The following is a 17,675-nucleotide window of genomic DNA, read 5'->3' as shown; positions in this document are numbered from 1 at the left end:
GCTGAGGATTACGTCCAATTCCTCGTGGACAAGGTTGCTCAGTTCCGGGCGGACCTGGACTCCAATTCTGCAGAACCAGCCGAGGCACTAAGGGACAATATGGTAAGCCATCGCTGGATTAATTTTCAAGCTGTTAGCCCTGAGGACGTGGACAAGGCGATGAGAGCTGTAGGTGCCTCCACATGTGTGCTGGACCCGTGCCCTTCCTGGCTGGTTGTAAACAGCAGAGAGGTGACACGAGGCTGGATCCAGGTGGTTGTTGCCGCCTCCCTACGGGAGGGGGTCTTTCCCCCCGCTTTAAAGGCGGCGGTGGTGAGACCCCTCCTGAAGAAACCATCCTTGGATCCAGCCGTTTTAAACAACTATTGTCCAGTCTCCAACCTCCCCTTTGTGGGGAAGGTTTTCATTTTCCCTTTATTTGTATGCCACCCTTTTCCCTGGGGGGACTCAGGGCGGCTCACAGTTCAAAAAGGAGGGGGGGAAGGACAAACATTTTACAACAAAGACACTACATCATTTAAAAACACAACAGTCACACAATTCGAGTGGGGTTAGGGTCTTAACCCCAGGCCAGCCGGGACAGCCAGATCTTTAGAGCAGCGCGGAAGGACTGGAGGGTGGTGAGGGTCCGAATCTACATGGGGAGTTCGTTCCAGAGGGTCGGAGCAGCCACCGAGAAGGCCCTCCTCCAGGTAGTTGCCAGTCTACACTGGCTGGATGATGGAATTGATGATGGAAGGTTGTTGAGAAGGTGGTGGCCTTTCAGCTCTAGCGGTCCTTGGAGGAAGCCAGTTATCTCGATCCATTCCAGTCAGGCTTCAGGCCTCGATCCATTCCAGCACAGAAACCGCTTTGGTCGCATTGACCGATGATCTCTGGAGAGCCAGGGATGGAGGCCATGCCTCCATCCTGGTACTCCTTGACCTCTCGGCGGCTTTCGATACCATCGACCATGGTATCCTTCTGCGACGACTGCGGGAGGTGGGGGTGGGAGGCACTGTTTTACGGTGGTTCTCCTCTTACCTCTCGGACAGGTCGCAGTTGGTGTTAGTCGGAGGGCAGAGATCGTCCCCTAGGCCCCTAACGTATGGGGTGCCGCAGGGTTCGGTCCTGTCCCCCCTTCTTTTCAATATCTACATGAAACCGCTGGGCGAGATCATCCGACGGCACAGGATAAAATACCACCAGTATGCATACGATACACAATTGTATCTGTCTGCCCCGTGCCAACTCAATGAAGCGATGGACGTGATGAGTCAGGGCCTTGAGGCTGTTAGAGACTGGATGGGGGTTAACAAGCTTGTGCTCAATCCAGATAAGACCGAGTGGCTGTTGTGCTTCCCTCCCACGAATTGGCCAAGTGTTCCATCTCTCAGGCTGGGGGGGTCAAATACTACGCCCCTCAGATAGGGTTCGCAACTTGGAAGTCCTTCTGGACCCACAGCTGACCTTCGAACACCATTTGTCAGCTGTGACCAGGGGCCATTTGCCCAGGTTCACCTGGTGCACCAGTTGCGTCCCTACCTGAACCGGGAGGCTCTCACAACAGTCATTCGTGCCCTTGTGACCTCTAGGCTGGAGTACTGCAATGTGCTCTACATGGGGCTGCCCTTGAAGTGTATTCGGCAACTTCAGCTGGTCCAGAATGCGGCCGCGCGAGCGATTGTGGGTGCACCTCGTTTCACCCACGTAACACCTATCCTCCGCGAGCTGCACTGGCTGCCTGTTGATCTCCGGGTGCGCTTCAAGGTGCTACTTGTCACCTACAAAGCCCTTCATGGTATTGGGTCTGGGTACTTGAGAGACCGCCTACTGCCAATTACCTCCACTAGACCAATAAGATCACATAGATTAGGCCTCCTCTGAATTCCATCAGCCCGCCAGTGTCGACTGGCAACTACCCGGAGGAGAGCCTTCTCGGTGGCTGCTCCGACCCTCTGGAACGAACACCCCGTGGAGATTCGGACCCTCACCACCCTCCAGACCTTCCGTGCCGCCCTTAAAATCTGGCTGTCCCAGCTGGCCTGGGGTTAAAGACTCCAACCCCTCTCAAATGGTATGACTGGTGTGTTCTTAAATGATGTATTGTCTCCATGTTGTAATTTGTTTGTCCTTCCCCCCCCCCCCTAAGTTGTGAGCCGCCCTGAGTCCCCCCAGGGAAAAGGGCGGCATACAAATAAAGTGAAACTGAAACTGAAACTATTCAAAGCAAACCGCCAGCATGATAGTAAATGGAAATCTCACAGATAGATTCAATATAACCAAAGGAGTAAGACAGAGATGCCCACTGTCACATTTAATTTGTATCCTCTCAATAGAATTACTATTAGAACGAATAAGACAAAAAAAATGAAATAAAAGGAATTAAAATAAAGAATGAGGAATACAAATCTCAGGTGTTTGCAAATGACTTGGTATTCTTCATAGAAGCCCCAATTGACTCAGGAAAGGTACAGTACTTCTGGAAGAAGTAGAAGAATTTGGCAAGGTAGCGGGGCTCAAAATTAGCAAGGATAAGAAAAAATATTAGTTAAAAATATTACTGCAAATCAGAAGAATGAATTGGAGAAGGAAATTGGACTACAAATTGTAAAAACAATTAAATACCTAGGGATCTTGTTGACAGCAAGGTGTTCAATGATGAAGGAGGATAATTATAAAAAATTGATGGAAAAAACAAAACAAGATCTGGAACATTGGAGGAAAGTTAAACTAACATTGGTGGGGAAAATTGCCATAATCAAAATGAACATACTCCCAAAATGGCTATGCCTATTTCAAACGATTCCCATAAAACTAGATTAAAAGTTTTTCAACGAATTAAATAAAATATTCATTAACTTTGTATGGGAAAGGAAAAAATCCAGAATACGTCTTAAATCACTACAGGATAGCCAAACTAGAGGTGGTTTCGGACTCTTGTTGGGAGTTATACCATCACGCAGCCGCCTTGCTATGGATCAAAGAATGGGTACTCCTTACCAACAAAAGGATACTTATTCTAGAAGGACATGATTTAAATACAGGGTGGCATGAATATTTATGGGAGAGAAAAAACACAAAACATTCACATTTCCAAAGTCATACAATTAGAGGAGCATTATTACAAGTCTGGAGGAAAATCAGCTTAAAGCACTAAATACCGGATGGCTATCGTCTATGGAAGCAATGATATACCCAAACACATTAGACACAACCAAGATGACAAGTTATTACCAACTGCTAGATAATCAAGGTAATCTGAAAATGAATCAAGAACTGAAAGAACAGGGAATTTTCATTGATTAGTGGCCATACTTACAATAGCAGACAAGATGCAAAAAAGACATAGAGGAATTCGGCATTGAAAAAGAACACTTACCAATAGACAAAATATAATTAGGAATTGAGATATTTTTTTTAAAAAATTATTGAATGTTTTAATCTTTAAAAACAATAAAGAACACAACAAGAAAAAAAAACACAGAAGATACATAACAATAGACAGTAATTTTACAGCTTTCTATATCAGCTTTCTTGTTTAGCTTTCATGGTTCTCCCTTCTGCATTGCCTTCCTATTGCTTTAACCTTGTCCTATAATGTAGCAAACGTAGTATTAACACTTATAATATATTCATTATTTGTATCACCATATATTCATATTCCCTATTTTCTGATTTGACTTCTGATTTCTAGCCACTTATACATTTTATTCCATACTTTATAGAAGTCTCATTCTTCTCTTTCTTTTAATTCTATTGTCATTTTATCCATTTCTGCACATTCAAGTATTTTCCTGATTATAGTTTCATCTGAGGGTATATTGATTTTTTTCCAGTCTTGTGCGAAAGCAATCCTGGCTGCAGTGAGTATGTGTATCATTATGTATTGAGATTGTTTATCCATTTTTTGGTCTAGTAGTCCTAATAAGAATTCTTCTGGCTTGAGTTCTATTTTTCGCTCCGTAATTTCTTTCAACCATTCCCGAATTTTCCACCAGTACTTCCTTGTGATGGGGCACGTCCACCACATATGATAGAATGTTCCAGGTTTGTGGCTGCATCTCCATTTATTTGGGTACATTTTGGCCAATTTGTAGAGATTTTTTGTAAGCTATTAAATGTATAATTTCTTTCCCATAGCTTATCCAATTTTTCTAACTCTATATTATGGCCAAAATTTCTTCCCCAGCTAATCATTGTCTCCTTTACCGTCTCTTCCTCCATTTTATATTTTAAAAGAAAATTATATAATCTAGTGATCATTCTGCCAATTAGTGATATCTGTAGTTTAGTCCAATTATCCAAATCTTTTTGTATCTGTCATAGCAATTTGTTGTGGTTATCTTCTTTTATTGTAATACATTTTGCCGATAGCCATATTCCCAAATATTTAATTTTCTTGGCTCTCGAAATTCCCAGTTTCTCCTCCAGTTCTTTATTTTGTCTTTTGGTTAAATTCTTAGTTAATATTTTAGTTTTCTCTTTATTTATTTTAAGCCCTGCCACTTTATCAAATTGGTCTATGTCTTGTAATAATATTAGTCCAGTTTCTAGGGGTTCCTCTATGATAAATGCTAGATCGCCTGCAAAGGCCTGCACTTCGTATTCCTGTGTTCTAATTTTCAATCCCTTTATGTCCTTATTTTGCCTAATTTGTAACATCAATGTCTCTATTGAGAGGATGAATAACAGGGGAGATAGAGGGCATCCCTGTTTTACCCCTTTGGTTATGCTGAAATCTTCTGCTGCTTCCCTGTTCAGTATTATTTTTGCCCTCTGAGTCAAATATATTGCTCTGATCAGCCTGATAAATTCTCTCTGAAGTTCATTACTGCTAATTGATTTATAAGAAAATCCCAATTCAGGTTATCGAATGCTTTTTGTGCATCATTAAGTATCAATGCTGCTTGTTTTCCTGAGTGTATCTCGTAGTATTCTAATATGTTCATTATCCTTCATATATGGTTTTTTATGTGTCTGTTGGGAAGAAATCCATTTTGGTCTGGGTGTATGATTCCATTTAATATATTTTTAATTCTTTCCACCATTATTGTCATAAACATTTCATAATCAGCATTTAGCAGGAAGATTGGTCAATCTGCGCATGTGCGAACTGTGGATGGCTGCTGCTTCTTCCTCGCTCCGACTAGGTAGGCGAAAAAACATCAAAAACACCACCGAACCTAGTCAGAATCGATGCGGGAAGGAGCTCCAACGGCAGAGGGTGATCCAGGGGACACGAGTGGGCGGCTGCTGGAGGGTCGCCATTTTCCGAATGGCTCCCATGCTGTGCGACCGCCCTTGGTAGTCCTCCAACCATCTAGCTGCAAAGGAAATGGCGGCATGCTGACGGCGCCATTCCCCGGCGGCTTCCAACGGCCCCAGCGTCTTTTGATCTCGCTGTGGATTTTTCAACCGGGGGAAGCCTCGAACTCAGACTCACAGCAAACTGCCGTGCCAGAGAGGGGGTGGCTGATCTGGGATGGCACTGAAGAGACCTGGCGGTCGGCTTTGCTTATCTTGCCTGCCGCCGCCGCGTTCCTCCCAGATGCCCCCCCCCCCGCTTTATCAGCTGGCGACGATTCGGACATCTCCTGGCCTTTTTCAGACATCTGGCTTTGCTTTTTGTAATCGAGAGGAGCTCGGAGGAGCCCTTGGATTTTTTATCAGCTTGTTTGTGCCAGGCAGTGTTAACGAGACCAGTGTCTTACAACTCTATTCCTCGGGTGAGAGGCGGCTGGCTGTGTTGCCGTCGCTGTAGCCGTCCCTGGACGCCCCCCCTCGACTTGTTTACCTTACTGCCGCCTTGCTCACCTTGCCGCCGCCCCCCCTTGCCCTTTGTGGGCCCTTTGTGGAATAAAGCGCCATCCATCAGATCTGGCCGTTCATCTGCCTTGTGCTCGGAGTGGAGAGGAAGTTGGTGTGCCGTTAACATCGTTTCTGCATTCCTTAGTCTGGAGAGAAGAGAGGCCGGGACGGCCCTCTATCAGCCTCTTTATCATCGCAGCCTCCCTCTGGTGCTGCCCTGTTGGAGCAATAGAGGATGGCAGCCGTAGGAGCGAGGACTTGGCATTGCGAAAATGGGGGCTCTCCCATCCACCTTCTTGAGCAACTTAACCCAGTTCCAGACTGTGGCCCCCCAGGCTTTGGACCTTGTATGGCCTCAGGAGAGGGAGAAGAGCCACTTTTCTGCACAAGATCTTTAAGACCTTTTACGAACTCGCACAACTGCGCAAATTTTTAATTGGTATGGTGAGTGTATGGGATCTGCTTGTGATTGAATGAATGGCCCACTTTTTATTACCCCCATTACTATTGTATTCTAGGGAACCACGAACACGGGAGTGGGTCGGAGCATCACGGTCGTAACAGGGAGGGGCAGATATAGCGGGGACTTTAGGGCTGGCCATTACCGGGGAAGGAGGGCTTGTTATGTCACAGAGATCCCTCCTTCCGGCCCTATGAGTCCCACTCCAAGGCCAGATGGCGCGAGTAATCAGGACCCTGGTCTCAGGCTGTTGTCGCTAAATGCCAGGTCTGTAGTTCACAAGGCTCCCCTCATCCGGGACTTAATTTTAGATGAGCGGGCAGACCTGGCATGTATTACTGAAACCTGGCTGGGCCCGGAGGGAGGAGTCCCCCTCGTAGAGATGTGCCCAGAAGGATTTCAGGTGCTTCATCAGCCGAGAGCTCAGAGAAGGGGTGGGGGTGTGGCTATTGTTATCCGAGAGTCTCTAGCACCTCGTAGGATCCCTGCTCCGGAGCTTGTCGGGTGTGAGTCCCTACTGGTGAAGTTGGACCTCAAGGGTCAAGTGGACTTGCTGTTAACGTACCTGCCTCCCAACAGCGTTGCAGCAGCCCTCCCCTCACTCCTCGAGTCAGTAGCCGAGCTAGCAATTGAGTTCCCCAGGCTTATGGTCCTGGGGGATTTCAATTTGCCTTCGCTCGGTGAACACTCTGATGGGGCGCAGGAGTTCATGGCTTCCATGACAGCCATGGGCTTGACCCAAGTAATTCGGGGCCCAACTCACTCAGCGGGTCACACGCTCGACCTCGTATTCCTCTCGGAGCAGTGGACTTGTGATCTTGGTCTGAGGGGTAATGAGATCATACCCCTGTCGTGGTCAGACCACTGCCTACTGAAGCTTGACTTTCGGAGACCAAACCCCCACTGTAGGGAGGAGGAACCGACCAGGTGGTTCCGCCCCAGGCGACTTATGGAGCCCTTGAGGTTCCAGACAGAGCTTGGGGTTATTCCTGATACCCTCGCCCACAGTCCGGTGAAGACTCTGGTTGCTGTTTGGCACTCAGCAGCGATGGAGTCTCTTGACCGGATTGCGCCACTACGGCCACTCCGAGGCAGCGGATTCCGGAGGCCACATTGGTTCACCGAGGAGCTCCGGGAGAGGAAGTGCCGGAAGCGACGCCTAGAGCACCTATGGAGGTCCGATAAATCCGAATCGATCTGAGCACTCTTAACATCTTGCACCAAGGAGTATATCAGGGCACTTAGGACAACAAAAAGATCGTACATCGCCACCTTGATTGCGTCCGCTGAGTCGCGTCCAGCCGCCCTGTTTAGGATAACCCGCTCCCTCCTAAATAGGAGGGAGACGGGGGACCCCTTGCAGGGTAGGGCTGAGGAATACGTCCAGTTCTTAGTGGACAAAGTTGCTCGGTTTTGATCGGACTTGAACTCCGACTTTGCAGATCCAGCCGAGGCACAGGGGGATAATCTGGCACACCATCGCTGGGTTGAGTTTCAGGATGTTGCCCCTGGGGATGTGGACAAGGCCATGAGAGCTGTGAGTGCCTCTCCCTGTGTACTGGACCCGTGCCCCTCCTGGCTGGTTGCTAACAGCAGGGAGGTGACACGGGGCTGGATCCAGGCGGTTGTTACCGCCTCCCTTCAGGAGGGGATCTTTCCCTCTGCACTTAAAGCGGCGGTGGTGAGACCCCTCCTGAAGAAACCATCTCTGGATCCAGCCGTTCTTAACAATTACCGTCCAGTCTCCAACCTCCCCTTTGTGGGGAAGGTTGTTGAGAAGGTGGTGGCCTTCCAGCTCCAGCGGGCCTTGGAGGAAGCCAGCTATCTTGACCCATTCCAGTCCGGCTTCAGACCTGGCTACAGCACAGAAACCGCCTTGGTCGCATTGACCGATGATCTCTGGAGAGCCAGGGATCGAGGCCACGCCTCCATCCTGGTTCTCCTTGACCTCTCAGCGGCTTTTGATACCATCGACCATGGTATCCTTCTGCGACGACTGTGAGAGGTGGGGGTGGGAGGCACTGTTTTGCAGTGGTTCTCCTCTTACCTCTCAGACAGGTCGCAGTCGGTGTTAGTCGGGGGGTAGAGATCGAACCCTAGGCCCCTAACATATGGGGTGCCGCAGGGTTCGGTCCTGTCTCCCCTACTTTTCAACATCTACATGAAACCACTGGGTGAGATCATTCGGCGGCACGGGATAAAATACCACCAGTATGCAGACGATACCCAGCTGTATCTGTCCGCCCCATGCCAACTCAATGAAGCGGTGGACGTGATGAACCAGGGACTTGAAGCTGTTAGAGACTGGATGAGGGCTAACAAACTTGTGCTCAACCCAGATAAGACCGAGTTGCTGTTGTGTTTCCCTCCCTCCAATTTGGCAAATATTCCATCTCTCAGGCTGGGGGGTCAAACATTATACCCCTCAGACAGAGTCCGCAACTTGGGAGTCCTCCTGGACCCACAGCTGACCTTCGAACACCATTTGTCAGCTGTGACCAGGGGGGCATTTGCCCAGGTTCGCCTGGTGCACCAGTTGCGCCCCTACCTGAACCGGGAGGCTCTCACAACAGTCACTTGTGCCCTTGTGATCTCTAGGCTGGAGTAATGCAATGTGCTCTACATGGGGCTGTCCTTGAGGAGTATTCGGCGACTTCAGCTAGTCCAGAATGCAGTCGCGCGAGCGATTGTGGGTGCACCTCGCTTCACCCACGTAACACCTATCCTCCGCGAGCTGCGCTGGCTACCTGTCGATCTCAGGATACGCTTCAAGGTGCTACTTGCCACCTATAAAGCCCTTCATGGTAGTGGATCTGGGTACTTGAGAGACCGCCTACTGCCGATCACCTCCACACGACCCATTAGATCTCACCGTTTAGGCCTCCTCCGAGTTCCATCTGCTGGCCAATGCCGACTGGCCACCACGCGGAGGAGAGCCTTCTCGGTGGTAGCCCCGACCCAATGGAAAAATCTCCCCGTGGAGCTTCGTACCCTCACCACCCTCCAGACCTTCCGCACAGCCCTTAGAACCTGGCTATCCCGTCAGGCCTGGGGCTAAAGATTGTAACCCGCCCGAATGGTATGAATGTTGCATTTTAATCATGTATTGTCTTATCTGTAAAAGTCTGTCTCCCCTTCCTTTTGATTGTGAGCCGCCCTGAGTCCCCCCAGGGAAAAGGGCGGCATACAAATAAATAAACAAACAAACAAAAAAGACCTAATAGATCCATTTTGGATTGAACTGAACTGGGAACTATCGTGCCAGGGAGGGGGTAGCTGCCTCGGATGGCATCAAAGGGGATCGTTTGGCAGGCCTTGTTGTCGCCGTTACGCCCCTCCAGGTGCCCCCCCTCCATTATACTATTCTAATGATTATGGAAATTCTTTCCCTTTTTTTACCATCTTTACCATCTGGCTCTCCCCCTGTGCTCCTCCGCCTGATATTTGGCACCCCCCTATTGTGGTACTTTATCATCTGGCCTCCTTTGGCCGTGGCCTTTGGATTTTTAGGCCTGCTGGCATAGCCCCACCTGACATTGACTACTACCATCACCACCATCTGTCATTGCCTTTGGGGCTCTATTTGGGACAGCACCTGTGTAAGAAGGCCCCTGCTCCTCACAATTGTTCCGGACTTTTCGGACCTGCAAGAGGAGGAAATGGGTTACACCCCTATACACCTCGCCTGGACTATAGCTGGACGTCAGTCATCTTGATTGCTAAGAGCCATTTGGCTCTGTCGGAATTCACACTTTAATATCTGCGCAATTTTTCTTTCTTTTTCTTTTCTTTTTTCTTCTCTTCTTTCTTTCTTTTGTATGGGATATGTATGAGATACACATGTGATTGAGTGAATGGTCCCACTTTTATTGACCTATTTTGCTGTATTTTATGTGTTTTTAACTATCACGTGGGGATTGTCTGAGTGAACGAATGAGTGTGTTTGATTCAGAGGGCCTGCCGAGGAACGCGGGAGCCATAGGTATGGTTGAGGGGACCACGGACACGGGAGTGGGCCGGAGCATTACGGTCGTAACAGGGAGGGGCAGATATGGTGGGGACTTTAGGGCTGGCCATTACCGGGGAAGGAGGGCTCGCTACGTCACAGAGATCCCTCCTTCCGGCCCTATGAGTCCCACTCCAAGGCCAGATGGCGCGAGTAATCAGGACCCTGGTCTCAGGCTGTTGTCGCTAAATGCCAGGTCTGTAGTTCACAAGGCTCCCCTCGTCCGGGACTTAATTTTAGATGAGAGGGCAGGCCTGGCATGTATTACTGAAACCTGGCTGGGCCCGGAGGGAGGAGTCCCCCTCGTGGAGATGTGCCCAGAAGGCTTTCAGGTGCTTCATCAGCCGAGAGCCCAGGGAAGGGGTGGCGGTGTGGCTATTGTTATCCGGGAGTCTCTAGCACCTCGTAGGATCCCTGCTCCGGAGCTTGTTGGGTGTGAGTCCCTACTGGTGAAGTTGGACCTCAAGGGTCAAGTGGGTTTGCTGTTAATGTACCTGCCTCCCAACAGCGTTGCAGCAGCCCTCCCCTCGCTCCTCGAGTCGGTAGCCGAGCTAGCAATTGAGTTCCCCAGGCTTATGGTCCTGGGGGATTTCAATTTGCCTTCGCTCGGTGAACACTCTGATGGGGCGCAGGAGTTCATGGCTTCCATGACAGCCATGGGCTTGACCCAGGTAATTCGGGGCCCAACCCATTCAGCGGGTCACTCGTTCGACCTCGTATTTCTCTTGGAGCAGTGGACTTGTGATCTTGGTCTGAGGGGCAGTGAGATCATACCCCTGTCGTGGTCAGACCACTGCCTACTGAGGCTTGACTTTCAGAGGCCAAACCCCCACTCTAGGGAGGAGGAACCGACCAGGTGGTTCCGCCCCAGGCGACTTATGGACCCCTTGAGGTTCCAGACAGAGCTTGGGGTTATTCCTGATACCCTCACCCACAGTCCGGTGGAGACTCTGGTTGCTGCCTGGAACTCAGCAGCGATGGAGTCTCTTGACCGGATTGCGCCACTACGGCCGCTCCGAGGCAGTGGATTCCGGAGGCCTCCTTGGTTTACCGAGGAGCTCCGGGAGAGGAAGCGCCGGAAGAGACGCCTAGAGCACGCATCCGAATCGAACTGAGCACTCTTAACATCTTGCATCAAGGAGTACATCAGGGAAATTAGGACGGCAAAAATATCTTATATTGCCACCTTGATTGCGTCCGCTGAGTCGCGCCCAGCCACCCTGTTCAGGATAACCCGTTCCCTCCTAAATAGGAGGGATATGGGGGACCCCCTGCAGGGTAGGGCTGAGGATTACGTCCAGTTCTTGGTGGACAAAGTTGCTCGGTTTCGGTCGGACTTGGACTCCGATTCTGCAGATCCAGCCGAGGCACAAGGGAATAATCTGATAGACCATCGCTGGGTTGAGTTTCAGGATGTTGCCCCGGGCGATGTGGACAAGGCCATGAGAGCTGTGAGTGCCTCCACTTGCGTACTGGACCCGTGTCCCTCCTGGCTGGTTGCTAACAGCAGGGAGGTGACACGGGGCTGGATCCAGGCGGTTCTTACCGCCTCCCTTCGGGAGGGGGTCTTTCCCTCCGCACTTAAAGTGGCGGTGGTGAGATCCCTCCTGAAGAAACCATCCTTGGATCCAGCCGTTCTTAATAATTATCGTCCAGTCTCCAACCTCCCCTTTGTGGGGAAGGTTGTTGAGAAGGTGGTGGCCTTCCAGCTCCAGCGGGCCTTGGAGGAAGCTAGTTATCTCGACCTATTCCAATCCGGCTTCAGGCCTGGTTACAGCACAGAAACCGCTTTGGTCGCATTGACCGATGATCTCTGGAGAGCCAGGGATGGAGGCCACGCCTCCATCCTGGTTCTCCTTGACCTCTCGGCGGCTTTCGATACCATCGACCATGGTATCCTTCTGCGATGACTGCGGGAGGTGGGGGTGGGAGGCACTGTTTTGCAGTGGTTCTCCTCTTACCTCTCGGACAGGTCGCAGTTGGTGTTAGTTGGAGGGCAGAGATCGACCCCTAGGCCCCTAACATATGGGGTGCCGCAGGGTTCGGTCTTATCCCCCCTACTATTTAACATCTACATGAAACTGCTGGGCGAGATCATTCGGCGGCACGGGATAAGATACCATCAATATGCGGACGATACCCAGTTGTATCTGTCTGCCCCGTGCCAACTCAATGAAGCTGTGGACGTGATGAACCGGGGCCTTGAAGCTGTTAGGGACTGGATGAGGGCTAACAAGCTTGTGCTCAACCCGGAAAAGACCGAGTGGCTGTTGTGTTTCCCTCCCACTAATTTGGCAAGTGTTCCATCTCTCAGGCTGGGGGGTCAAATATTACACCCCTCAGACAGGGTTCGCAACTTGGGAGTCCTCTTGGACCCACAGCTGACCTTTGACCACTATTTGTCAGCTCTGACCAGGGGGGCATTTGCCCAGGTTCGCCTGGTGTGCCAGTTGCGACCCTACCTGAACCGGGAGGCCCTCACAACAGTCACTCGTGCCCTTGTGACCTCTAGGCTGGAATACTGCAACGTGCTCTACATGGGGCTGCCCTTGAAGAGCATCCGGCGACTTCAGCTAGTCCAGAATGCGGCCGCGCGAGCGATTGTGGGTACACCTCGGTTCACCCACATAACACCTATCCTCCGCGAGCTGCGCTGGCTACCTGTCTATCTCCGGGTGCACTTCAAGGTGCTACTTGCCACCTATAAAGCCCTTCATGGTAGTGGTTCTGGATACTTGAGAGACCGCCTCTTGCCAATTACCCCCCTGCGACCCATTAGATCACACAGATTAGGCCTCCTCCGGATTCCATCTGCCAGTCAGTGTCGACTGGCAACCACGCGGAGGAGAGCCTTCTCGGTTGTAGCTCCAACCCTTTTGAACGATCTCCCCATGGAGATTCGTACCCTCACCACCCTCCAGACCTTCCGCGTAGCCCTTAAAATCTGGCTATCCCGTCAGGCCTGGGGCTAAAGATTGTAATCCATCCCCACCCGAATGGTATGAATGTTGTGTTCTTTTTAATTATGTATTTTGCTTATGTGTCATTGTTTGTATCCCCTTTCCCTATGAATTGTAAGCCGCCCTGAGTCCCCCCAGGGAAAAGGGCGGCCTATAAATAAACTTTTCCATTCCATTCCATAATTTTGGATCTTTTGTTTTTCAGTGTTGTCTTTGGGAATTAATGTTATTAGTGCCTCCATCCAGGATTTTGGTGTCTTAGCTCTTTCTAGTATTCATTATACATTCCTAATAATATGTTCTGTAATGATTTTTGCAATTCTTTATAAAATTCTGCTGGAATTCTGTCTGGGGGTCTTGTTATTTTTTTGATTTTGGATTGCCCTTTTTAATTCTAGCATCATTATTCTCTCATTTAATGTTTCTTTTGCTGTTTCCAGTAGGGGTGGAAGATTTCTCCTCTCAAGATATCTTTTAATATCCTCCTCTTCTATTTCCTCTCAGCAGTACAGTGCTTGAAAATATCTTATATACTTTTTTTCTTTCTTTTGGTGGTGTATCACCCCTTCTTCATCCTCTAGTTGCTCTATTAATTTCTTTTCTTTCTCTTTTTTTAGTTTATAGGCTAGCCATTTCCCAGAGGAGGAGAATTTATAACCGAAATGTACGCCTACGTAGAGGATATAGTTAAAGGAAACATGATAGCTTGGGCAAGGCATTTTGGCTACAGCATTCAATTAAGGGGTTTGGGAACAGTTGTGGACAAAAATTACAAATTAACAATATCAGCCTCATAAAAGAAAATTTATATAAAATGTTTTACCATTGGCATCTAGCACTGGCAAGATTGGCAAAAATTTACCCAGATTTGGGGCCTAGATGCTGGAAATGTAAATACAAACATGGTTCATACTTCCACATGTGGTGGACATGTCCGGAAGCGAGGAAATGGAGTAAAATAAGAACCTGGTTGCAAGAAATAACAGGCCTCAAATTCAGTTTAAACCGGAGATGTTTTTGTTAGGGATAATTAGAGAAACGTCAAATCAATTATATTATAATACCTATACTGACAGCAGCGAGAATAACATATGCTCAAAATTGAAAATTAGATAGCATACCTTCCAAAAACATGATAATTAAAAATAGTAATGGTCTGTGGGGAAATGGTCAAATTAACTTTTAAACTGCAAGATAAAGAAGATAAAGAATACCATACAGTACTGGATAAATGGTATTATCGATTAGAGAACAGGGATAACAAATGAAAATATGTGTGTGTACACATAAATATGTAACATTATGACATATGTATAAGAACTATAAATGTAAAAAGGAAATAGCAAATGTAAAATGAATGGAAAGTATGTATGACAATAAACAAAATGGGATACACCGATATCTTAGGAATGGGAAGAATGTGGTTTTTATGTTTTGTTTTGTAAAAAGCTCAATAAAAATTATATATATGATAATCAATTTATAATATCACTGTTAGGGATTTTTGTTGGGAGGTTAACATATTTTTTTAATTATAGGTAAGAGTGGAAGAATCTGGCAAGCTCAGAGTCCTCGCAGAACACAAAGAGGCACAGAACTGACTGCTTTCAGAATCCCTGAAGCCCTAATGTGCTGATTCAAGTGTATGGTTAGACTAGGAATTAAAAACTGTTCAAAAAACTGTTCAAGTTAAATCCTTTTAGAGACTGCCTTTCAGAAATTGTGGAATGGAATCATTAAAGAAAGGATGCAAAAGGAGGGACAAAATGAAATGTGAATGACAAAAATGAAAACATTTTAAAAATTATTTGAAATAATTAAATTGAATTGTTCCATGGCACGTTGGCTGCAGTGAATTCACCATGGCATTGTCCATGGTGAGTTGCCCCATCCCGATCTGGTTGTTTCCAAGAGAAGGCGTCCTATCCAGTGAAATTCTCTGATCAGCTAAAGGGTTCTTTGCATCTGACAATGGCTGAGCCTCTGGATGCTGTTTCTTCATACTTGCTTGTTTAATTGATCTATTTTTGTTTCCATTCTAAATATGATAAAAAAGTGTTTGAATTTAATATGCAGGTTACATATTAACTTACGACCGCAATTGAGCCCATTCATTTCAACATCTACATGAAACCGCTGGGTGAGATCATTCGACGGCATGGGATAAAATACCACCAGTATGCGGATGATACTCAGTTGCATCTGTCCGCCCCGTGCCAACTCAACGAAGCGATGGATGTGATGAGCCAGGGTCTCGAGGCTGTTAAAGACTGGATGGGGGTCAACAAACTTGTGCTCAAACCAGAAAAGACCGAGTGGCTGCTGTGTTTCCCGCCTGCAAATTGGCCAAGTATTCCATCTCTCAGGCTGGGGGGTCAAACTGTACGCCCCTCAGACAGGGTTCGCAACTTGGGAGTCCTCCTGGACCCACAGCTGACCTTCGAACATCATTTGTCAGCTGTGACCAGGGGGGCATTTGCCCAGGTTCGCCTGGTGCACCAGTTGCGTCCCTACCTGAACCGGGAGGCCCTCACAACAGTCACTCGTGCCCTTGTGACCTCTAGGCTGGAATACTGCAATGTGCTCTACATGGGGCTGCCCTTGAAGAGCATTCGGCAACTTCAGCTAGTCCAGAATGCGGCCGCGTGAGCGATCGGGGTGCACCACGCTTCACCCACGTAACACCTATCCTCCGCGAGCTGCACTGGCTTGTTGATCTCCGGGTGCGCTTCAAGGTGCTACTTATCACCTACTTTCCCTCCATGGTAGTGGACCTGGGTACTTGAGAGACCGCCTACTGCCCATTACCTCTACTAGACCGATATGATCGCATCGATTAGGCCTCCTCCGAATTCCATCATACAGCCAGTGTAGACTGGCAACTACCCGGAGGAGAGCCTTCTCGGTGGCTGCTCCGACCCTCTGGAATGAACTCCCCGTGGAGATTCGGACCCTCACCACCCTTCAGTCCTTCTGCGCCGCTTTAAAGATCTGGCTGTCCTGGCTGGCCTGGGGTTAAGATTCTAAACCCCCCCCCCGAATTGTGTGACTGTTGTGTTTTCTTTTTAATATGTTGTATTGTCTTTATGTTGGATAACTGTTTGTCCTCCCCCCCCCTTTTTGAACTGTGAGCCGCCCTGAGTCCCCCCAGGGAAAAGGGCGGCATACAAATAAAGGGAAAACTAAACAAAACTAAACTAAAACTAAATAAATGTCTGTTAGTAAGTTACATGTTTGTTAAGTGAGTTTTGTCCCGTTTTACACCCTTTCTTGCCACAGTTGTTAACGAATCACTGCAGTTATTAAGTTAGGAACATGATTGTAAAGAGATTCTGGTTTCCCCATTGACTTTGCTTGTCAGAAGATCACAAAAGGTGATAACACGACCCTAGGACACTGCAGCCGTCATAAATATGAGTCAGTTGCCAAGCATCTGAATGTTGATCAATGACCATGGGGATGCTACAATGGTCATTAAGTGTGAATAATGGTCATAGGTCACTTTTTCACTACCGTTGTAACTTTGAATGGTCAGTAAATGATCTGTTGTAAATCAAGGACTCCTTGTATTTCAAGTGAAAGTCTGAAGATCTTTCAGGCACTACACTGGTAGTCTTCGACTTACAATCATTCACTTAGTGACCATTTGAAGTTATAATGACAATGAAAATAGTGACTTATGACCACTTTTCACACTTACAGCCGTTGTAGCATTCCCGTGGTCACATGATGGAAATATGGATGCTTTGCAACTGGCATGTATTTACGACGGCTGTAGTGTCCTGGGGTCATGTGATCCCCTTTTGCGATCTTCTGACAAGCAAAGTCAACGCGGAAGACAGATTCACTTAGCAACCGTGTTACAACAGCAGTGATTCCCTTAACAGCAGTGGCAAGAAAGGTCCTAAAACATGGCAAATAGATTTAACATCTGTCTGGCTTAGCAATGGAAATTTTAGGTTTCAGGTGGTTGTAAGTCAAGGACAGCCTGTAATTTGAACTGAGGACTTTTCTCTCTGGAGCTGTAAAATGCCAAGCTACAAGGAGGTGCTGCAGGATGGGCCTGGACTTGTGTTGGGCCTTCCAGGGCATCTCCTTCCTGAACTACTCTGTGCTCTGCTTAACAACTGCATGGGGGAGAGAAGGGATGTGGGTTAAGTGAGCTGCTTGCTTAACGACCGTCACCACTTGCAACCATAATGGGCAACTTCGTATGATCCTTCATGATAATAAGTTGAGGACTACTGTATTCATGCAGATCTCTGTCATAGGTGATTTTGACTGTATGCAATTGTTTCATTTTGTTGTAATTGTTGGTCTGCTTCAATCATTATAAAATATATTTAACACTAGAAAAGAACGTATTTTCTTCAAAGATGAATTCAACATGTATGTATAATTTTGCATAAAGTTTTCATAAGTTTTCTGTAACTTGTTTCTGGTTTGCCTTTTACCTCAA

General features: G+C 47.9%; 1 protein-coding gene across 1 annotated transcript in view; it reads left to right on the top strand.

The window, feature by feature from the left end:
• The window catches only part of LOC116523613 (ribonuclease inhibitor-like), a 44,763-nt gene extending 29,781 nt beyond the window's left edge, over window positions 1-14,982 (top strand). The window contains exon 4 of the mRNA XM_032238729.1: window positions 14,755-14,982. Within this exon, the coding sequence (XP_032094620.1) occupies window positions 14,755-14,817 (63 nt within the window). The 3' untranslated portion in view covers window positions 14,818-14,982. The remainder of the gene's footprint in view (window positions 1-14,754) is intronic.
• Window positions 14,983-17,675: the final 2,693 nt, after the last annotated feature.

The sequence above is a fragment of the Thamnophis elegans genome, unplaced genomic scaffold, assembly GCF_009769535.1.
Source record: "Thamnophis elegans isolate rThaEle1 unplaced genomic scaffold, rThaEle1.pri scaffold_62_arrow_ctg1, whole genome shotgun sequence".
Lineage (NCBI taxonomy): Eukaryota > Metazoa > Chordata > Lepidosauria > Squamata > Colubridae > Thamnophis > Thamnophis elegans.
The sequence above is the reverse complement of the archived record's forward strand: the minus strand, read 5'-3'. Positions and strand labels throughout refer to the sequence as shown.